Source organism: Dryobates pubescens, chromosome Z, assembly GCF_014839835.1.
Source record: "Dryobates pubescens isolate bDryPub1 chromosome Z, bDryPub1.pri, whole genome shotgun sequence".
Lineage (NCBI taxonomy): Eukaryota > Metazoa > Chordata > Aves > Piciformes > Picidae > Dryobates > Dryobates pubescens.
In genome coordinates this window covers 63,261,872-63,285,968 of record NC_071657.1, presented here as the reverse complement: position 1 = coordinate 63,285,968, position 24,097 = coordinate 63,261,872, and the positions used below count along the sequence as shown (strand labels likewise).

The 24,097-nt window shown below is 40.4% G+C and overlaps 1 protein-coding gene across 1 annotated transcript in view; it reads left to right on the top strand.

The window, feature by feature from the left end:
* The window catches only part of RGS7BP (regulator of G protein signaling 7 binding protein), a 46,079-nt gene extending 34,584 nt beyond the window's left edge, over window positions 1-11,495 (top strand). The window contains exons 4-6 of the mRNA XM_009903003.2: window positions 4,586-4,733; window positions 7,630-7,700; window positions 10,511-11,495. Coding sequence (XP_009901305.1) covers window positions 4,586-4,733; window positions 7,630-7,700; window positions 10,511-10,602 — 311 coding nt within the window. The 3' untranslated portion in view covers window positions 10,603-11,495. The remainder of the gene's footprint in view (window positions 1-4,585; window positions 4,734-7,629; window positions 7,701-10,510) is intronic.
* The last annotated feature ends 12,602 nt before the right edge of the window (window positions 11,496-24,097 follow it).

Below are 24,097 nucleotides of genomic sequence, written 5' to 3'. Positions count from 1 at the left end.
GGGTGCTAATATAATTGCATATATTAGAAAATATTTTGTTTAAACCCCAAATGATTGTAATCATTCTGTTGCATTTAATCAAGGCACTCATTTTGATAACTGGCTTTGTTTAAATTACATGCTATCTGCAATTTTGAAAGGGAAAGGAAGGCTTGTTTAAAAGTGTGATGGGTTGAGGCAGACCCCCTCCCCACCACAGGCAAAAAATGAAACTCAGACAAACGGATTGCAGAAGTGGTGGAAAGTTTAAATGGAAAGCAGTGAATGTTTACAGAGAGCCAGAAGCACAGTGGCAAAAGAGATCCCAAGGCACACCCGGAAACATCCCATCCCCACCTAAGGGTACACCCAAACCCCACCGACCCAGGGCTCTTTCTTCCCCCCCCCCCCCCCCCCCAACTCCACTGCTAGGCTAATTTCAGCTGGACAGATCTGAGATTGCCCATCCCCCTGGCCTTGGGCCTAGCCAGGCCCAAAAGGCCAGGAGACATCCCCCAAGTTACCAGGTGGTGGTGAGGGAAGAAAAGAGGAAGTGCCAGCACACCCATTGAAATCTTATATGGGAGCAGGGTATTATGAGATGAAATACCTGGCTTCCTGTGTCCACCCACTGGGCTGGACTCCTTTGGGACACAGGAAGCGTTCCTCATGTGGACATAGCAGGGGGCACCCGGCCTAAACTACTACTAAAAGATGTGGTAAAATAGCATTCTCTTGAAAGACTAGTAGATATCGTGTAATTACTTACATATATACTTGCACAAGAGGGATAAAATGCAAGAGAAAAGAGAAGAACACAGGCGTGGAGAAACAAGCACTTATAAAAACCCAGAGAATCACTTTTCTCATGTGGACTCTGTGAATTGGCCAAAATGAACAAAAGAAGAGCAGGCATGGAAGGAGGAAAGCACAACTTCTACCTGAGACTTCTTGTTCCTTTTTTTTTTCCTTAAACTTTCTAGTGAGACAGTCTATGAGTTCTTCAGGTAAACGCAGAAGTGTAAGTCAGGAATGAAGTCCATCAAACTATAAGATGTGGTTTGCAACTTGTTTTTTTTTTAACCTCCTTCACAACTCTTTCCTATTCCCCCTTTTATGTTCACCTTTTAATTTATTTTAGCTGTGATGTACAGCTTGTGAATTTGTCCTTAACTGCCAGACTAGAAGCCTAATGCAAATGCTGCTTTCTTTTTGAGAGAGAGGTTCCTTCCTCTTTGTTAAATTCTGTTACTCTCCTTAAAGATCCTTCTAATTCATCTGCAGCAAACTCTTAACTATCTCTGAGGCACATATACCAGATGTTTTTTTCATTATATACGTTTCTTTGTGATGAAGGTGATGACTAAGAGTAGGTGCAGAGGGTGAAATGACAGAAGCAAACACAGAGGTCACCACAGAAGCAGTAAGAACAGGTGGGACACATAAAGCACAGTTGTCACAGATGATGTGTGTAACCTCACTGAACTGATGATTTTCTGCTTTATTTATCCTCACTCAAGTCTGATCTTCAGCATTGTCTAATTCAGGTATTGAATTTCATACTGAAGGCATTTTCTGCATCTTAAAAAAAACCACACTGGATTTGAGGCTATAAACCAAAGAATTTATCATATTTTTATGTTAAAATTTCACAATAGAAAGAGCCTCCTTCTAGTCAACTGCCAAGAACAGCATGTGTCAACATCACTAACATCACTGTGTGTATGATGTAACTCCAACTGAAATGAATGGAAGTCTTTTCCACCAAGTAAATTTAAAGGAAAAGTTAGGGTTCATATCCCTATTTTAAGAATGTGTAATGCTACCATTAAAAGAAGAAATTAAAGAGCTTTTGTTTCTTTACAGACTATGCTGTGTAGTAGAAATGTTGAACCTCACTCATATATACTATTCAAGTAAAGTTTTTATTATTAGCCTTTATTATAACTCTTAAACTGTGTTCAAGTGATTGGAGCCGATGCTCTGAAATTCAGAAAAGATTCATGAATGGTTCACAAAACAATAGAATTACTGGTAGACAGCTCTTTTCAGTCAAAATCTGCGCTGTTCATTGTGATAAATCTGCAAAACCTTTTTTTGCTAACAGAAAGAACATACTAGTCTCAATCTTCCTTTCTCAAGTTGCAAAAAAGAACATTTACTGTTTTTCCATCTAGTGTTGTTACTGGTGTTCCATTGAAAAACCTTTTACATCTCTGAAGGAGGAATCTGTAGACAGGCTTGTTCTTGACAGCCTGTCACCAAAGTTCAGGTCACAGCTCCACCATAACATTGCAAAGTAATGGGAAAATTAACAGATACCTGGTTCCAGCAGTAAGACCTTGTGGTATCAGTGGCAAATTAGATGGTTTCCCTGGGGCAATTCTCTTTTGCAAAAAAAGTGGTAAGTGAGGTATTGCTATCTGTATGTTCTGTTAAGAGCTTAGTTATGAATAATGAAGTTTACACAGATGAACTATTTAAATCATACTGTATGAACTACCTTAAAATAACAGCATAAATAGCAGTTAAGAACTGCTGCCCAGGGAAGTGGTGGAGTCACCAGCCTTGGATGTGTTTAAAGGTCATTTGGATGTGGAGCTTGGGGATATGCTTTAGGGGTGAACCTTGCAGAGTAGGGTTAATGGTTGGACTTGGTGATCTAAGGGTCTTTTCCAACCTGAATGTTACTGTGATTTCTGTGATAATAGAGTAAAACACAGTCTAGGAAGTAGGCTTAGGCTGCTGCTCCACAAGCAAGCAAGTCAGACTAATAGCTTGTTATCACTGTAAAGACCTTGATCCCTTCCTCTGTGTCTCTCTTTCCTTACACCTTCACTTCTTCCCCTCTTTCACTGCTTTGGGCCATATGATCATCTGCCTCTTGTGGCACTTGGTCTAGGACATTTAGGATTCTTTACTGATGTGAATTAAATCACTGCAATGTCAGGAAAAAAGTATGTTTCACTTTTTTTTCATTTGAGTAATCTCTTACCATTTGATGCAATAAAACAGCTCACAAGAGGAGTCAGGCAACAGAAGTTAGCAGTGGATGGCAAATGAAGCAGCAGAGAAAGGACACACAACATAATTCCTTTATAGATGGTAAACTTACTGTGTCAGGTCATTCAATGTCTTAGAAGCACAGTTAGGTGACAGTTTTGGCAGGCAGTAAGGAAAAGGATTTCCTGACTATAAAGAATAATTAACCATTAAGCATGTGTCTTTTGTAGTATAAATAATATCTAGTTTGATATTCAGACAAGTAGCTAAGAATATTTTTTAATTTTATTTTCTCTTTTTCAGGAGAGGAATAACTTAACCGGAATACAAAATTTAGAGAACTGGCCCCCAAAAGTGTTTCTAAATATCCAGAAATTTCTAGTTTAAAAAGAAAAAAAGAAACAGTCTAATAGCAAGAATGCTTACTTTTGATGTGGAAGAGCAATATACCATTGTCTGAAGCCTTGGTCTCTAGTGTCCCAGAAAAATGGGACAAATCACCACTACTCTTTTAATTGTTCTTTCTGTTCTTTGTCAAACCTTAGAGGAACTACTCATATTTGTCCTAATCAGAAAATGTTTCTAATTGCACAAAACATGTGATGAAAAAAAGTTTTCTCCTCAACTCCTCATACCATTGGTTTAAACACTGACATTTATTCTCTATTTTTAGAACGTTTTATTTGCTTCTTTCTGAGGTTGTTTACTTTTTTCCACAAGAGAACTCAGAAAGATAAAAACTTCAACTTCTCAGTAACGTGTCTGGGATGCACTCCAATTTGTCTTTCCACATTTAAATGTACTTGAGGCCAGGACTGTACTTGCCTCTATAGATAAGGAATACCATTCAGGGTGTCCACAGGAGGTTTTCAAGGACACCAAAAACTCCCATCAAAAAAGACAGTACTTGACTACCTTGCATGCTCCACTGTCATGGTCCATATCCCTTGTCCCATTCTTTCCCTGACAAAAGCCCTGACAGATCTGTTGTGAAGCCTCCGTTCAATTCTGGCACTGCATTTTATTTTCATATAGTGAGCATGAATTAAGCAACGGTAAGCATGAAAATTCACAATAGAATGTAAATTAGGCTGTGGGTGGTGGCAGCTATGTATTGCTTTTAAATCACCAAGCACAAAGCTGTACATTTTTGTCTTCTATTTTCCCTCAGTGTGGCTGTAATGCCAGCAGATTGCAATGTTCTTTAGTGTCAACGTTTTTGAAGTTGCTTTTAGAATGTACGCTGTACTTCCTTTAACTTACTAGGTTCTGTTTTGTACTCTCTATTCTGTATTACATGGGAGCCACTGGAGTTTAAGTGAAACCCTTCATAAAGCTCACTATGTAAAATTCTAAACTCCACATATACTTCCATGGGACTTCTTGCAGTTTTATTTGGCAGGAGAAACATATAGCAACACTGATTACCAAATTGGTGTGGTCTGCTCTCTTTCTGAACAGTTCTTACTCAGAGTTTGTGTTCACTGCTGTCTGATTCATTTATCCTATGCAAGATCAAGCTCAAAACATCAAGAATATAATCTGAGTATACATTTTAATTAATAAATAATTTGGATGTGTGTTTTGTTTCAATATTTTAAAGGAAAGGAGCCTTGTGCCCCACCCAAGATCCTAGATACAAAAGTGGAAGAGAGTTCAGAAGTACCCATTTTAGAAGACACGTCATCATCACCAACAGACACTCAGCAGCATTTATGGCAGGTTTCCACAGACATTGAAAATACTGAAAGGTACGCATAGCGCTTCATACTTAAACCAAACAAATTTCTGTCTAGGGTTTATTTACTCATTTTGAAGTAGGCAGACAGTATTATAAAAGGTATTAATAAATAAAGTATAAGTTATTAATAATAAATAACCTGTTAACTTTTCTGTTACATTTAGAGTATCTGAGAACAACTCTTAAAAGACAGGCAGAGAGAAGTGGTATCTGTAATTAAGGTAATAACCAGAGGGTAATTGCCAAAAACGAAGTGTGGGAAATGTTGTTGCTGGTGGGTCAGGCATCGTAAAAGGCAGCTTTTTTGTCTTGAGGGGTTTATCTTTTTATACCTGAAATCCACTGGCCTGCAGTTCTGCATTCATAAAAGCATGAAATCTCTTTCATTTCAGTTATTGCTGTTCTTAGTTATGAATGTGAAAGCCTTATGAGTTGAGGGGAATATCATCCACAAGTCTGTGAAAGTGGACTTCTCTTACTCTCGTAACTATGCAGCTGAACGACAAAAAATGAGACTCTTTACCAGGGTGTAACCCTAATGGCCAACAGATCTTCACAAAAAATGCCTATTTTGATCACAGAATAGAATAGAAATAGAATAGAAATAGAATAAATCAGGTTGGAAGAGACCTTCAAGATCATAGTGTCCAACCCATCAACCAATCCAACACCACCTAAACAACTAACCCATGGCACCAAGCACCCCATCAAGTCTCCTCCTGAAAACCTCCAATGACGGCGACTCCACCACCTCCCCAGGCAGCCCATTCCAATGGGCAATCACTCTCTCTGTATAGAACTTCTTCCTAACATCCAACCTAAACCTCCCCTGGCGCAGCCTGAGACTGCGTTCTCCTGTTCTGGTACTGGCTGCCTGGGAGAAGAGACCAACATCCATCTGTCTGCAACCTCCCTTCAGGTAGTTGTAGAGAGTAATAAGGTCACCCCTGAGTCTCCTTTTCTCCAGGCTAAGCAATCCCAGCTCCCTCAGTCTTTCCTCATAGGGCTTGTGTTCCAAACCCCTCACCAACTTTTTTGCCCTTCTCTGGACTCCTTCCAGCAAGTCAACCTCCTTCCTAAAGTGAGGGGCCCAGAACTGGACACAGGACTTGAGGTGCGGCCTAACCAGTGCAGTGTACAGGGGCAGAATGACCTCCCTGCTCCTGCTGGCCACACTGTTCTTGATGCAGGCCAGGATGCCATTGGCCCTCTTGGCTGCCTGGGCACACTGCAGGCTCATGTTCATGTTCTGCCTACCATCGACCAGTACCCCCAGGTCCCTCTCCACCTGGCTGCTCTCCAGCCACTCCAACCAGGTTGGAAGAGACCTCAAAGATCATCAAACCCAACTAATCACCCAACCCTCACTAATCAACAAGATCATGGCACTAAGTGCCCCATCCAGTCATTTCTTAAGCACCTCCAAGGACGTTGACCCCATCACCTCCCTGAGCAGCCCATTCCAATGGGCAATCACTCTTTCTGTAAAGAACTTCTTTCAATGATAAAGCCTAAACTTCCACACCGCCCTGCACAGCTTGATACTGTGTCTTCATGTTATGTTGCTGTTTGCCTAGGAGAAGAGACCAACCCCCACCTGGCTGCAACCTCCCTTCAGGTAGTTTTAGAGAGCAATGAGGTCTCACCTGAGCCTACTCTTTTCCAGGCTAAACAACCCCAGCTCCCTCAGCTGCTCCTCATAGGGCTCCTGTTCAGCCTGCTGTCAACCAGGTCCCTTTCTGCCTGGCTGCTCTCCAGTCACTCTCCCCGCAGCCTGTAGCACTGCAAGGGTTTGTTGTGGCCAGTGTGTAGAACCCTGCACTTAGATGTGTTAAATCTCATGCTGTTGGACTCTGCCCATCTGTCCAGCCTGTCAAGGTCCCTCTGCAGAGCTCTCCTACCCTCTAACAGATCAACACCTGCTCCCAGCTTGGTGTCATCTGCAAACTCAATCCCCTCATACAGATCATCAATAAAGATACTAGACAGGATTGGGGGCAACATTGATCCCTTTTTATGTTAGGCTGCAGCTGACATTTTAATGACTATAATTTTTGTATATGTCAAACAAAATCATGTTCTACTGAGAAAGTAAGATGGAGAATAAAACTGAACAATTTCTTACTAGTTTTGCTGCTTCATTTCATTGTATGTAGGTGAATGAGGCAAGGCCGCATTGCTTTTAGTCCTGAAAACCTTAACAAATTAGAAGCCTGCACAAAAAATAGCTGGTGTGCCATCTGTCTGTAAAACAGGAACCTTTTTGCATCTTCTGAGCTCTCTCAAAAACAGACAAAAATGTAACTTACTTTGTGAGATGATATTTTGTTGTCATATTTTCCATCTTTGGCCATTTAGAAAATTTCACAGCAGAGTCCTCCTAAAGGAGGTGAAACTGCCGGCCCTGTTTCTAAAATTTTCACTTTCTATGTAGGGAGTTTTAAGTGTTGTAGCTTAGCTACTTGTATAAAAATTTCCTTCAGAACAGCAGAACACATTCATGGCACAATCTAGAAAATGCTGATAGAGGGAATTAAGTTGACATTGGTACTAGCTTGTGTTAATTTTAAGGCTTATTTTGTGTTTTGCCAGTAGGATCACATTGTGCCCACCAGTTCCTTTAATATAGAATACTGAAGTGCCAGAACAGATCATTTGAACCAGATGCAGCTAGTTACAATGTGAAACTGGATTAAAAATTCTCCCTTATTATATTTACTGCCCTTTATTTTGGTATGCACCCTCTAATAACTGTCTGTGAAGCAAGTGTTTGCTTAATAGTTTGCCTAATCGTTTTTTTCTTTATTGCTCCATTATTTCAGTATGTAAAACTACACTGTGAGCCATTCCCTACTCAGTCTTCAACTGCTGTTCTATTTTCTCTCTTTCAACTTTTGTTTTCACAGAGATATGAGAGAAATGAAAAACCTTTTAAGTAAACTCAGGGAGACTATGCCTTTACCACTGAAAAATCAAGGTAGGTTTGTATTTTTTTCATGTAAGGAAAATTAAGACACTTAAAGGGTTTGCCTTACATTAGATCTAAAATGTCTAGAGCTATTTTTTACAAGTTACAGAAAGAAAAATCTAGGAGAGGTCTCTTCCCTATTGATCTCAAGTTTCATTTGAGATATCCTGGAATTTTGGTGTCTATAATGCAATAATAGTTTTTTCCTGTTGGCAGCATCACAACTAATTCCCAGTGTCAGGAGGTTTTCTTTTTCCAAAATATGGATGGGGATCTGTGACATGACACTACACATGCTGAAAAAATACTTGCCTTGAGTCTCCCAACAGCCTGCTTTTCTCAGCAGCCAGCTACAAGGCATCCCATACAAATGCACAGTGGTTCAGGATCTCCAGCCTATGCATGCATTTAGCATTGGGACTTTATTTCCTGGCCCTGCAGTGTTAAATATTCTACACCTACGGAGATTTTCTTTCTTCATGTGAACATTAAAAGACTGCAATTTTCCTTTTTGATTTCTTCTTGATAATGTGTATTTCTTAAGTGCTGTGTAGTCTTTGCATTGTGGCAGCTGATGAAGTGTGCCTAATGTGTCCTAGATCTTGTCCCAAGAAACCAAGCAATCTAGCAGTCTGCACAATATGGTAAGAGATGAATATGGACTGAACAAATTCATTGTGCAAGTAAGAGTTTGAGGAGATGGCTTTATGGAAAACACATGAAAGGAGAAAGAGAATTGCTTATGATCCATGATACAGATGTACCATCACAGAGACTGTAAGAATGACAGTATGCCTATGCCTAGCCTAGGTGAAAGGAGTGTAGTGGAAATAAGGCAGGAAAAGACAGATTGGAATATAAAGCATATAGAAACTTGTATTCAAAGTAGAGATATAAGGCACTGAGAATTATTCTCTGCTGTCTGATCTCTACACTGCCCTTTAGTACCTGCCAGAAAATCACTGATCGCCTCTACAGCAGGATGGGAAACTTGTCAGCCAGAGTTTAAAAACTCTGACACCTGTCCCAGGATAAATGGGACAATCATAAATGGTATTTTTGCAGCTCCCACAGCCTCCATCTGTGATCATAGTTTACAGATGACCTCTGAGAATGGATGCTGCAGGAATGGATAATCATACAACATTTACATTTATTTAAAATATTCCAACACTTAATGAATTAAAGCTAGATAACAGTGTAAGTATCAGAGCAAACAACCAGTGTTATAGGTAATTAATATAGTCTGGACTGTAGTGTTGACCTTTATGTGAATTACAAGCAATCTTTAAGAGAAAGACAGTGAGATCAGTGAACGCTCTTGAATGAGCTGACCTTCATAGGACTTGATCTTGCATTCAGCAAATTAGTCTTTTGCTGTTGATTTCAGTGACAGCCAGAATGGATTTAAGCTTGCAAGCACCACAAACTGACTGCTCACAGACTTTTTATCCCATGAAATTCTCTGAGCTGACAGCAGGAAAATTACTGTGCTGAGAAATTTAGTTGATGTGTTCATAAGCTTGAGTCACAGTATTAAATGATCTCTTGCCTAGGTTCTCATAGTTAAGTATTTGTATTTGCAGTAATGTCTATATTCCTGATGTGACCAGAACAGGAGCATAATGAGGCATAGCTCTTAGCCTGAAATCATGCCTGAAGATGCCTGAAATTCAAAGTGAATTGTAAAGGTTTTTTGTGAGATAGCTCACTGCCAGTGCATGAGTTAACATAAGTATGTGCAAATTTTTATTCATTTGAAAGGAGATAATATTAAAGGTAGAATACTAACCAGAAATAGAGTGATCATTTTGTGCTAACTTTTCCGTACAAGTGTTTTAAAGATTGTTTTAAGATGTTCCAGTGTTGCAGTTTTAAATGGAAAGTCTCTGTGATGTGAACACACAGCCATTTAATAAAGGCTTTTTTTTTTTTTTTTAATTAATTTAACGTTAGCATTGACATTTCCAAACTTGTTTGCCTGCAAGTTTTCAAGCTATTTAATTTTAGGCTTTATTTGGGAACACAACATTCACCTATGCAGGAATATTGTGGCGGCCTACAGTTTCCATTAATGGAGGTATAAAATCATAGAATGGTCTGGGTTGGAAGGGACCTCCGAAGGTTGTCTAGTCCAACCCCTCTGCAGTCAGCAGGGGCATCCTCAACTAGATCAGGCTGCCCAGAGCCCTGTTGAGCCTCACCTTGAATATCTCCAGGGATGGGTCCACAACCACTTCCCTGGACAACCCATTCCAGTGTTCCCCCAACCTCATAGTAAAGAACCTGTTCCTAACATCCAACCTAAATCTGTTCTTCTGTAGTTTGAAGCCATCGACCATTGTCCTATCACTGCAGGCCTTTGTAAACAGTCTCTCTCCATCCTTCTTGTAGGCCCCTTCAGCTACTGGAAGGCCACTATTAGGTCTCCCTGGAGCCTCCTCTTTTCCAGGCTGAACAACCCTCAGCTTGTCTTTGTAGCAGGGGTGCTCCAAGCCCCTGATCATTTTTATGGCCCTCTTCTGGACCCGCTCCATCAGGTCCATGTCCTTCCTATACTGGGGTCTCCATTTAAGTGAGTACCAGTGAAATGGTATTTGTCTTGCCAAAATTTCTATTGCATTTTCATGGATATCCTGATAATCAACATTGCAAAACTTTTATATACAGAATTCAGGTTATTATTTTCTTTGTGCCTAGAACAATGTTGCCTATAATGTGACCCTTTAGGTACCGTTAGGACACATAAATGATATAAATTTTCTCTGTGTGCATGTGTGTGCATGCCCGTATTGAAATGAAGGTTTTTTCCATCACAGATGATAGCAGCCTCCTAAACTTGACTCCATATCCATTGGTAAGAAGACGGAAGCGAAGATTCTTTGGACTGTGCTGCCTTGTCTCAAGTTAGAAGATTAAACACAGAAGCACCAAGAAAATCATATCTTTGATTAAACCACTGTTATTTGACCACAGAAAACACAAACATTGCTACACTTTATTATCAAATTCATTTTCTACACACTCTAATCCTTTTTCTCTTCTGCTCCATCCCACTTTCCAAAATAAGGAATTTAATAGTTTAAAGTTATGGTGATCAAAAGCTAGCTATGGCATAGATCTAGCATAATTAAGAATGTTTTTAGGACTTTTAAAACTATGTTTTGCATGCTTACATTCAACCACTCAGAGACAAGACACATGAATTATGGTTAATAGATTTCTTTTTTTTTAATTGATAGTTTGAACTGCTTTTAGAAGTTTGTGCCTAGTATAGTACTCTTACTGGTATATTAAAATACTTGGTCATAATCTAACAGTCATTAAGCATAGGAAACTATTTAACAGCAAAAGCATTAAAGTTACAAAACAGTATTGTAACATTGCACAAAATTTACAGTTGCTTTTTGTGCTCTCATTCATATTTAGTCTTCCACTATATTTCAATTTAAAAGCTTCATAGAAAAATATCTTAATTTGTGATACATAAACCATATATCAAAATACTAGGAACTTGTAAATAGACATCATAATATATATGTACTGTAAAATGCATAACATATTTTCTTTCAAGCTACAAACTTTTAAGCTCTACAGGCTTTTTGGGGATGAAATAATTTATTAAAAGGTATATTAAAATAAACAATGTAAAATACAACACCAACCCATTTGGTTTCCAATAGAAATCAAAGCATGATGTCTGGATATCACTAAGTATTAACTCTTACAGGGCATGCCAGAATTATCTGAGACTGTAAGATACTCAATGTTTTACATTGTTAATAAAGTTTTTTATTTAATCTGTGTATTGTCTTATTTCTTGTTCTGTTGCCAGAATATATGGTGGTTTTTTCTGATGCTGTTGTCAGACTAGCGTGTTTACAAAGACATAAAGAAATTACAATGAATATAGAAGTGCTAAAATGACAGCCATAGATATGTGTATCTATACTTACATATCTATAGACAGTAGGAGCAATAGATATGAAGAGATCACACTCATTGTACTGAATTAAAGATCCTCAGGGCAACTAGGAGGATGTATCCCAAGCTTAGAAGGCCACCAGGTTTGTCAGGCAGGATTTGCCCTTCGTGAAGCCATGCTGACTGTTCCCAATCACCTCTTCACTATTCTTCTGTGTTAGTAGTGACTCCAGGAGGATCTGCTCCATGATCTTTCCAGGCACAGAGGTGAGACTGACAGGCCTGTAGTTCCCTGGTTCCTCCTTCTTACCCTTTTTGAAAATACTCACTTTGAACTGGTATCACGATCTTTTCTGCATCTCTTGCCAACAATTCCACACAACAAGCCCTTGTCTTCATAGTGATTTGAGGTAAGAGTTCAAAAAGACCAGGGACAGTTTTCTTGGTTTAAAAGGCAAGAAAGCCCATTCTAAGACATGTAGAGGCTCTTACAGGCAGACGTTGGTCTCTTCTCCCAGGCAGCCAGTACCAGAACAAGAGGACACAGTCTCAGGCTGTGCCAGGGGAGGTTCAGGTTGGATGTTAGGAAGAAGTTGTATACAGAGAGAGTGATTGCCCATTGGAATGGGCTACCCAGGGAGGTGGTGGAGTCGCCATCATTGGAGGTGTTCAGGAGGAGATTTGATGGGGTGCTTGGTGCCATGGTTTAGTTGATTAGGTGGGTTGGATTGGTTGATGGGTTGGACACGATGATCTTGAAAGTCTCTTCCAACCTGGTTTATTCTATTCTATTCTATTCTATTCTATTCTATTCTATACAACCCTGGATTTTAGGCATGCAGACTTTGATCACTTCAGGGATCTGCTGGTGTGGTGAAGGCACATTATGCCCAAATATCGTATCTTGTCCCAGCATGTGGACAAGTTCACCCTCCTTCAGGAGGAAGACAAAAGCCAAGGCATTGGCCAGGCCAGCATGCACCCAGCACATGCAGTGCTCGTGCAAATACCAAGTATGGGCATAATTCTAGCTTCACGCTTTCTATAGGCTGAAGCCAGTTGTTTACGAGAGTGCCCATTGGTCAAACCCAGCCTCGAGGACTCTGTAAGTATCACCCCAGTTGGTAAACAAGTTGCCCCCTCTTTCACTTTGTCTCTGTACTTGCTCAAGAGACCAACTCTCTAGCCATAGTCTCTGCCATTGAGCTCATTGTTGTTAGCTTCTATCATACCTGCATGCATACTGAAAGCCTCTGCATCATGAGAAGCAATCATGGGGATCATCTCCAAAGGGAGGACCTTCGCTGAGCCTGAGAAGCCCAGCATCACCACAGCCAGTCACACCGACCGGGAGAGCCTACCGTGCCATCAGAGGACTGGACCAACTCCCGAGGGTAAGATCTGCCCAGTTGCCAGGGAGAAGGGACTTGATCGTGACCGAGTCCACATATGCCTAGTCCCCGCCATTACGGGAGAGGAGCCACCACCTGTGCCGCTCTGAGCCCTGATTCGAGGGGGGAAGGGGCTGAAACCAGTCCCCTCAGGCAGGAGTCTGGGGGTGATAAGCTAGAGTCAGAGGTGAAACCAGCAGCCCAGCTGCAGTGCATGTACACTAATGCACAAAGTATGGGTAACAAACAAGAGGAGCTGGAAGCATTGTTACAACAGGAAAGTTACGATGTAGTTGCCATCACAGAGACGTGGTGGATGACTCACATGACTGGAGAGCTGCAATTGACAGCTACAGGCTCTTCAGGAGAGACAGGCAAGGAAGAAGGGGTGGAGGGGTGGCCATGTACATCAGGGAGGCACTAGATGCCATTGAGATGGAGATCAGGGACGATTGGGTTGAGTACTTGTGGGTGAGAATTAGTGGGAAGATCAGCAGGGCAGACATCCTGGTTGGAGTCTGTTATAAACCACCCAACCAGGATGAAGATGTCAATGAAGCATTCTATAGGCAGCTTAAGACTGTCTCAAGATCGCCTGACCTTGTTCTCATGGGCGACTTCAACCTTCCTGATATCTCCTGGGATCTCAGCACAGCAGAGAGGAGGAAGTCTAGTTGGTTCTTAGAGTGCATGGAGGACAGCTTCTTATCCCAGGTGCTACGCGAGCCTACCGGGGTAAGGCCTTGACCTCCTCTTCACCAACAGGGAAGGGCTGGTGGGGATGTGGTGGTCAGAGGGTGTTTAGGCACCAGTGACCACGAGATAATTGAATTTTCAGTACTCAGTCAAGCTAAGAGGGGCAGCAAGAAGACCTCCACTCTGGACTTTCGGAGGGCAGACTTCGGGTTACTCAAGGAACTAACTATGAGGGTTCCTTGGGATAAAGCCCTTAAAAATAAAGGGGTCCAGGAGAGCTGGGCCTGCTTCAAGGAAGAACTGATAAAAGGGCAGGAACAGGCTGTGCCAATGTGCCGGAAGATGAGCCACCGGGGCAGACAGCCAGCCTGGATGGGCAATGAACTTCTAATAGAACTAAGGGGAAAAAAGAGAGTGTATCATCTTTGGAAGAAAGGTGAGGCAACCCATGGAATGTTTAAGGATATTGCTAGGTCTTGTAGGAAGAAAATTAGGGTGGCAAAAGCACATTTGGAGCTTAGACTGGCCTCTGCTGTGAAGGACAAAAAAAAGTCCTTCTATAAATACATTACTAGCAAGAGGAGGGGTAAGGACAACCTCCACTCTTTGGTTGACACTGAGGGGAACGTCGTAACAAAGGATGAGGAAAAGGCAGAGTTACCTAACACCTTCTTTGCCTCAATTTTTACTAGCAGGACAGAACGTCTTCCAGACAGCTGGCCTGCATAGAATATATAGAATACATAGAATAAACCAGGTTGGAAGAGACCTTCAATATCATCACATCCAACCCATCAACCAATCCAACCCACCTAATCAACTAAACCATGGCACCAAGCACCCCATCAAGTCTCCTCCTGAACACCTTCAATGATGATGACTCCACCACCTCCCCAGGCAGCCCATTCCAATGGGCAATCATTCTCTCTGTATAGAACTTCTTCCTAACATCCAACCTAAACCTCCCCTGGCACAGCCTGAGACTGCGTCCTCTTGTTCTGGTACTGGCTGCCTGGGAGACCAACATCCGCCTGTCTACAACCTCCCCTGCAGAGCTGGTAGAATGAGCCAGGGAGCAGCATAGTTTCCCTCTGTTCCAGGATGGGGTACCCTAGGATGGATCCCATCTGGTCCCATGGACTTGTGAGTGTCCAAGTGGCTCAGCTGGTCCCCAACTAATTCCTCATGGATTTCTGGGGCATCACACTGCTCCCCGACCCCATTGCCCAGCTCAGGAGGCCACTCGTCCGGAACTCCTGCCTTGCTGTTAAACATCGAGGCAAGGAAGGTGTTCAGGACCTCAGCCTTTTCCTCATCTTCAGTCACCGTGTTCCCCTCCAGGTCCAGTAAGGAGTGGAGGTTCTTCTTGCCCTTCTTTTTAGTGTTGATATATTTGTAAAAATGCTTTTTATTGTCTTTCACAGAGGTGGCCAGCTTCAGTTCCAGCTGGGCCTTTGCCTCTCTAATTTTATTCCTACATAATCTAACCACTTCCTTGAACATACCTTGAGAAGCCTTCCCCTCCTTCCAAAGGTGATACAGCCTCTTTTTCCCCCTTAATTCCTCCAGGACCTGCTTGCTCATCCAGGCTGGTCGCCTTCCCCGCCGGCTCATCTTTTGGCACGTGGGAACTGCCAGTTCCTGTGCCTTCAAGAGCACAGGAAGTAGGACCAACCCTCCTGGACCCCTTGGTTCATGAGGGTTGGTACCCAGGGAACTTTACAAATAAGTTTCTTAAACAGGCTGAAAACTCCTCACGATTAATGGTATGAGACAAGCCTTATTCATATCTCAAGTAAGAGGCATATCTTCACTTCTTAGTTAGTGTTTGTACTTTCTAATGGCTTTTCTTTATTTTTTCCCAATGTAACCTGCTCTCCAGGGTATGCCTAATCTGCTGTCCAGATCTACCCTCATGTTACCAGTCTTTTCCTGTCTGATCTCATCTAGTTTTGGACTGTTGGTTTTCTCCTCACTAGTACTTGAGATTTCACTTTATTTCCTATTATCTGTACATTTACTTGGTGTGATATTTATAATAATTCCATTCTTTTAAGATGCATTGAAGTACAAGTAGTAATGGGAATCCTGGTGTTCAAAAGCATGTATTGCTCTATTTGTCCAGGCTGTTACTTGTGTCATGCAAACATTTCTTCATCAGTTGTTATTTGTACTATGCTCCTTTCAAAAGCGGTATTTCATGCTCTTCTAGGACTGCAGTTCTTAGATGTATAGAAAGTTCCTGCCAGTTTCAAGCCTAAATCTACTCCTGGACAATGAACACTAATTTGTTTATATACTTACATTATCATTTACATGCTTTGTTTGGTGTTACTTATATCTTATCCCCTAATAATTAGGGAGGATTATATCCTTATCAACTTGCATTTTGCTAATTGAAAAGTCAGGTTTTCCTAGTTTTCTGTAAATATTTCTATAGCAGTATCTTTAGAATAAAAATGCCTTCCTCCTCAAAGACTACGTAAATGTTAATTTTTTTCCTGGTTTTAAGTTCCTTCAGTTATAGTTTACTGAAGCAAGACTTAATATAATCAACCTACTAAATTAAAGAGGGGAAAAACATTAGTAACTGAAGGCTTTGTTTAGGAATACAAAAGATCTGCTTAAAGCATCCAGAAAAGAGCAAAAGCATCCTTACATTTAATAATATGAAGAGTGTGATTTTTTTTTCTCACTCATATTAGAAACAGTGTATTATTTTTTAGGCATCAAATCAAAACTAATCTACACATCTATTCAAAAGAGAAGATAAACATTAATTCCTCTGCTTTTTCTTCCTTCAATTTACACATCTCCTTTATTGTCTGCATTAACTTAGAAAACTGTGTTTCAGACATTTGGGAAAGTGTCAAGAAATAATTTGTACTGTTGGCATTGAAGAGGCTTTTTAATCTTTGCTGCAACTTGGAAGAGAAGTAATAAAGCTTCTGAAGCTGGAACGGGGCTTGGAAGGAGAGGAGAGAAACTTGCTGTTGCAAAGGGCAATCCTCTTAGGCTATGTTTTTTTGGCAGATGCTCTAGAAAGAGAGTACTATTTAAGATTCAAAACATTTTGGAGATTTGGAAAGGTTTGGCAGAGCGAATTTGTAGAATTTAGATGTAACAGATGAGATATCCTTAAGGAAGTTGAAGTTACCAATCTGAAAAACAATGTATCTTTCAATGGATTAAGAGTCTGCTTTTTCTCCTTTGAAAAAAATACTTGAATGTTCATTGGTACAGGTATAAAAAAAGATCCCAATCTTTTATCCTTCTTTCAGTGCCTTACATTCCTACTCTCTGGCACTAGCAACCTAGGCTCTTAAAAAGAAATCTTCCACCTCCTCATCTTTCCTACTTCTTTTATTCTGAAGTTGGGCATAGCACCAAAGGAATTTCTTTCATTTCAATACTCACTACAGAGTGGGTCTGAATTGATGAAGAACATTTGGCAAATTTGCCTTTCTATAGCAAGCTCTCCTATTATCTAAATACAGAAATAAAATTCTTAAGGTGTCTTGTTTTAAGAAAGCTTTTAAGATAAATTCCCAGATACTTGGGAGTTCTGCAAAACACCTACAAGCATCAGAGTTTCTCAAGTTTTGAAAGGTTTCTGTTACTTATTATCTGAAGCCTGTTTGAGACAACTGATTATTAAGAGTCCAGTATTGGGGGATTCCTGTTGTTTTCACTGTCATGGTTACTTGATTTAACTATTGAAAGCTTGTAACAAAAAAAACCCCAAACCACCACCAACAAAAAAAGAGGAGATTGAAAGTGTAAATATCCTCAGACTATTTATGTGAGTCCTAGTACCTTTCTAAACATAGTGTGGAAAGCTGAAGCCTGCACAGTGAATTTCATGTATCACAAGTCGCATATATCCACATCTCTTCTATATTTAGAAAAGGAAAATGTTGTCTATTTTTTATAACTTTGGGAGGTTCATTGTTGTATCACTGGCTCACTTTTTCTGTAGTAATTCAGAATTAATGTTTAATTGTAAAATTAAAAACAAAATAAAATTATTGGATCAAATAATTTTTAGCTTAATCTTCTTCCTTTTTTTTTTTTAATGAAAAATTAACCAACCCCTAAATCAGAGAAAAATCTTACTTTTCAGACTAATACAAGTCAGCTGTTTTTGAACAGATGTCTTTCCTGCAAAATGGAAGAAATGGGAGGTAAGAGTAAAAAGAGTGAGAAACAAGAGGGGTGTAACAGTTGTAAAGTATTCCTTAGTGTTGTCCTTCAGAATGCATACAATTCAAAATCTGATAAGGCACAACTAGAAGTGACTAAAATTTCATGCACACTAGAGGGCCAAAATGTTATTAATTTTAAAAGTGTATTGCTTCTATCACCAAAATAATTTCCACTAGGTTCTTAAGTCTGAAAAGTTGTTCATGCATGGCTTGGATGAAGGAAAGGGACAGAACTAGTTTTGGTCAGTGATTTTAGTTTTCATCTCAGTCTCTTCTATAGAACTTCACTTTCTAAAGTTAACAGTGTCAGTTTCTAAAAGTGGAATCACTCAACATTTATTGTTAGTACTAAGGATGGGTACACAGGAAGCGTCTTGCTTATACTTGCCACTACAGAAAACAAGGTCACAGCTAAATCTTCTGTGCCACATTGTAGTGCCAACACTCATTAGCAGGTAAAGAAAGTCAAGCTTGTGGAAAGTAACAAACATGAGATGTGACACTTTCCACTCTTCTGCCTTTGATTCCAATCCACGGGTTCTGGAATCCAGTTCCTGTCTGTCACTGAGTCCAGTTTGGACTCTAGGGCACTTTAATATTTGTTTTGTGTATATTTAATTATTTTCCTGCTAACATATTTTCTTTCTATTGTTACCATTTAATTAAAGATTTTTTTTTTTATTGTTGTTGTTTGCTTGTTTGGTTTTTTAGCCCATAATGTTTTCTCTCTTATTCCCTTTCGCATCACCTCTGGGAAGGGAGAAGGGCTAATGGAGAACATCTGTTTCTTGGCCAGTCCAGCCTTAACCTGTGACAAGAAGCAATCTAAAATAAATACTACAAGCAGAGTCTGTAGCATAAACTAGTATTTTCATCAAAATTAAAACAGTCTTGAAATTGCCTTTTCTTCAGATCTGGGCTGCATACTGAACTAGATGTACACATAAAAATTGGTTGCTGAAGTTGATCTGCTGTTCTTGTTTGCATTGTTTCAGGACCATCTGTCTTTAGTTTTAAATTACAATACTGGAGATGTCACCAAAATAAGCTGCAGTTTTGGTTTTCTAATTAAGCGTAGGAGTTCTACATAGATAAACATTGTAATTCGTGAACTGTATCTTCAAAATATCACTGCATAATATTGTGGCAGTTTGGGGTAGAGGATCCATAAAAGTGGTTTATAACTACTAAACTTTAAAGTGCACTGGGATGAGTATATGAATACTGGGTATTCATATACTGTTAGTACACAGAGAGTTTCTTACAGCTCTACTTAATTCTTTGTTGAAATTCTATTATGGTCAACAGTCTGCTAGGATATTTTATAAATTATTGCATTATGCTAAAGCCTTAGGAATATTTATATATAAGACAGGTAAATAAGGATTAATCACTCTTCTTCACAGTACACTTTGTCAGTGGGGCAACTGTTTGGCTTACACAGAAAACTAAACAATAGTTAGTCACATTTTGAATATTATGCTAGAGCTTAAAGTAACTCTGCTAAGTAGCCTGTTTCTACTTCACACTTTTCAGCTTTTCTGCTGTTATCTAAGCTACAACATTTTGAGAGAATATTTCTATTTCTAGAGAAGCATTCCTCTCTGATTGTCTTTTCCAAAAATTTATCAACTATTTGTTAAAAAGAAAAGTATATAATATTCTTGACAGGAAAGGACTGGAAATAATTAGTTTAGACTGCTTGTGTCTTTCCCATCCTTGTATTTACATTTCTCTAATCCCTTTAGTTCCTTAATTCTTCTCCCCTTTCTGCAGTTGCTTATTTTCTACTATTACTGCCTCATCTTTTATTCTTTATCCCCTAAATTTGTCTTCATGATTGTTTGTGGTGGCTTGGCCCTGGTCTGGAGGCCAGATGCCTACTAAAACCACTCTATCACTCCACCTCAAAAGTGGACAGGGGGAAGGGGAGAAAAATACAACAAAAGCCAGTAATAGGATAGGAGCAATTTAATAAACAATAATAAGCAAACAGCAGTAGACCGTGCAGAAGCAAAAAGCAGAGAGAGAGATGTCAGTCTCTACTCCCCATCAGCAGGACAGTGGTCAGTCTTGGGAAGCAGGGCTCTCTAACTTGGTGGTTCCTTGGGAGGATAAATGCCATGGACGAATCTCCCCCCCTTCCTTCTTTCACTTCATTCTTCTATCTGAGCTGACATCATATGGTATGGAATGCCTCTTTAGCCAGTCTGGGTCAGCTGGCTCAGCCATGTCCCCTCCGAGGATATTGCCCACCCCTCAGTGTACCCTTTGGGCAGGGAAATGTTGAAAGCACACAGCCTGGGCACTTATTCAACAGGAGCTAAAACACTGCTGGGTTATCAACTACTGCTGCAAAACACAGCGCTAGAAAGATGCTGTGAGACAAATTAACTCCAGCTCAGTCCAACCCAATACATTGTTATACTAGGATTTCTTGTGAACAGTGTCAGTGCTCTCATATTTTTATTAGAAAAGCAATTTTGGCATACTTTTCTATCCATTCATATTCTTATTTATTGTGAGTTACAGCTCAGAATCTCTATTAGTGCCCTTCTCTGGTCCTACTGCCTCAGGGGGGAGGAGTTGTAGTAAAAGGCACCAGAAGTCTGTGATGTATAATAATTTTGAGAAGCTAAGACAGGTGAGCTCCCAGGAAATGGTACTGTCTGTCCTGAATGGACAAAAAAGCTTCAAAATTGCTCTGAATCAGACAATGAGGCAGAAGTTAGTAGATCTGGTTCTTTAGGCTTGTCTGAACATGTTTCAGAGCCAGAATAAGCCAGGTGTGCATGCTTTTGGCCACGTTTTGAAAGAAGGCTTTCTATAGGTTGCACTACCAGGGTTTTACCCCTAGATCTGTGTTGCTACTGGTCATTATTGCCTCAGGAAATCTATAAGTATCAGCCCAAAGAGCCAGAGCGTCATCTTGCAGTTGTCCACGATCTGGAAGGAATCACAAGCTTCGCTTGGAAGCTGAATTGGGCTTCAGTTTACCCAGACAAGACAAAAAAGACCCATCACTGTTTCAGCATTGTAAAGCCCAGAGGACAAACACGCGTCTTGCCGGGCTGAGAGGCAAAACCCCAGAGGAGCTGAGTCCCCGGGACAGTTTCGTTTGACTGGAGCAAGGAGCAAGCGCTGCTACAAAAGGATTACAGCTGAGAAACCTCTCTACAAAGCTTTCAGCTACAAATCCTTTGGGAACAAATCCTGCCTCAGTAATAAGCTGCAGACATCAACAGAAAGAGAAATGGTGCCCCTGCAGCTTCCACGTGGTCGATGCCATTTTGGTTTGTCTAGATCTTAACGTGTGCCACAAGGTATCAGGACCAGTGAGTAATTACAATATCTGATTTTTATAAGCATCTATTGAAGGTCTGTTGCCTTAGGGAATTCTGGAGTTCCCCCCACCCCCCACCCCCCTGTTGTGGGCAATCTCCAGCTTCATGGCTGAGGTTCCTTTTCTTTACAGTTTAAAGTGCTGTTTGTTGTTTCTGGATTTTTGCACATATTGTTTAAATTGTTACTTGTTCCTGCTGGTGAGGGATCCGTTCCACGACCGAACACCTTGAATCTGTAAATATGTTTTAATTAGTGTTTTTTTGCGGGATTTTTGTGATTAATAAAATTCTTAATATTTTTATTAATCACTCCGCTTATTGAACATTAATATTTCCTTTTTATAGACCACAACACTGTCAGAACTGCTTTCTAAGAGCTTCACAGCTGGCTCTCCATTGGAAAATGCAAGATGCCACTGAATAATCATTCAGGGAAAAGGTTTATGGTATTTGATATTCTGTTCTTCATACATACACATTCCACCCTTTTTTGACTGTGGAGTGATGTGAGGAACTGCAACAGATGAACTGATGAAAATGCAGTTCACAAGTTCCTGGAACTGATTATTGTATTGAACAGACAACAGGCACTGTGATGGATTCATTACTCATGAATCACCTCAGAATGACCTGCAGCTAAGACTTGCTTTGTTGTTGTCAACTGTAAAAGCACTGAGTAAATAGAGTTCAATATGCATTATCGCAGCAGTTTTGATCTGCTTAAAGATCACACATGTAAGATTACTCAGTCCATTCTAAGTTCAGTGTTAGACATTGTAATTTTTAGTAGCGATATTTGCCTTATTGCAATTCCTAGCTATAGTTTTTGCTATGCTATTTATTGCCAAAAAGAAGACAAAACCCTTCAACTGAAGAGCTGTGTAACAATACCATACCTTCTGGTTTTAGTTCTACCTCTAGCTGCCTACTGCTAACACTTTTGTTTGTCCCTCATTTATGTTCCCATACAGACTGCACAATACCACCAAGAACTCAGAATACAAGACAAATTGTCTGACTAACCTGCAGCAAACTGAACCCCTTTTGTAGGTCCAGAGAGAGAAAGAGACTCAGTTCTTCTGAATAGTCCCGTGTTGTGAAATGAGAGGCACAAACGAGGCCAAAATATCAACAGCTAGACTATTTATTACACAAATAAAGTGGATGGATCAGAAGGAGAGAGAGAAAATAAAGAGTGAGAGAATAGGGAGAGAGAAGAGGAAAGGAATTATATTACCACGCCCCTCACCCCCCAAGACATTTTGAGTCTGTGGAGGAAGGCTTCTGCAGCTTTGGAAGGAAGGAGATGTCGGGTCTGTGTAGAAAAGCTACTGCATCTTTGGCATCCAGGAGATGTCTTTGTTGGCTGTGCTGTCCTCTGAGCAGCCTCTTCAGCTCCATGAGTTGTAGCAGGCAGAACTTAAGACACAGTGAGAGGGTTCCTCTTGGTCTGCTGCTTCCAGGCTACATGGTGATGTCTCTGTCATTTTTTCTCTCCTGGTATTCTATCCATTTTCCTTCAGAGCAGCATTGCCTTAGTCTTTTCCTTCTCTCATGTTCTCCTTCTCAGCAGCATTGTCCAGGTCTTTTCCTTCACCATGTTTTCCTTCTCCTGTGTTTTTCTTCTACTGAGCCAGTAGTTGCTCAGATGTTTTATCCAGTTTTTAGGTATATATATTCCAGCAAGTATAGACAGCAGTGGCCTCTGCCCACTTCCAGGACAGCTGCAGTTTGGGGAGCAATTGTTATCTATGCACCTTCCAGAGAGTTGTTCCAGTGGCATCTGCCCAACACATCAGCTATTGTCTGGGCAAGCAGCAGAGGTGATTTTATCTTTGTTGAGTCACATCAAGAGAGATAAGAGTTAGTCTCTCACACCCCTGAACACCATAAGCTAAAAACAAAAAAAAAACAAACAAACAAACAAACAAAACCCAAACAACTTAATGAGTGACAGTGCAATAGTCACATAGATTATGATGGTAAAGCAGAAAACTAATTATTACATTATTAACCAGTGATGTACATAGCACTTTCTCACACTGCAAACAGATGCTAGTAGCAACTAATACACTTCAGACCTTTCAGAGATCATGAAGATAGCAAGTATAATCATATTGACAAAGTACCTCTAAAGATCATGAAAACTACTAAGCACAGTAGTGTAACTTCAGAGAAGTCTAAAGCAAGGAAGATTTTTGCCTCCCTCTGCCAATCTGCTGCATATCAAACTTCAGTTAAAATATCTTATACAAATTTATTTGATTATGCTGAAAATAACTTTCCCTTGAGTACCTAAAAATGAATGTTCATGGATCATGAAAGACACTAAAGGGTTTTCCATGGTGTCTTGCAAGCTGCAGAGAATGGTGAGGATGCATTTTTTTTGTGTTGTGAACATGTTATTTCCTTTAGCCATTTGTAAAATGAAACAATCTTTGATTTAGTAATTTGACATTTGGTGTGTTTTATAGGAGGCTCTGTTTCCCAACAAGTAGGTGGATTGCAGATGTGTGTATTTTTAGAATACAATAGAATAAAACAGGAATCAACCAGGTTGGAAGAGACCTCTGAGATCATCAAGTCCAACCTATTACCCAACAGAATCCACCAAGCACCCCAACAAGTCTCTTCCTAAACACCTCCAGTGATGGTGACTCCACCACCCCCCTGGGCAACCCATTCCAATGGCAAATCACTCTATGAGGAACTTCTTCCTAACATCCAGCCTAAAACTCCCCTGGCACAGCTTGAGACTCTGTCATCTTCTTGTGGTGCTGGTTGCCTGGGAGAAGAGACCAGCCCCCAGCTGGCTACAAACTACATTTCAGGTAGTTGTAGAGAGC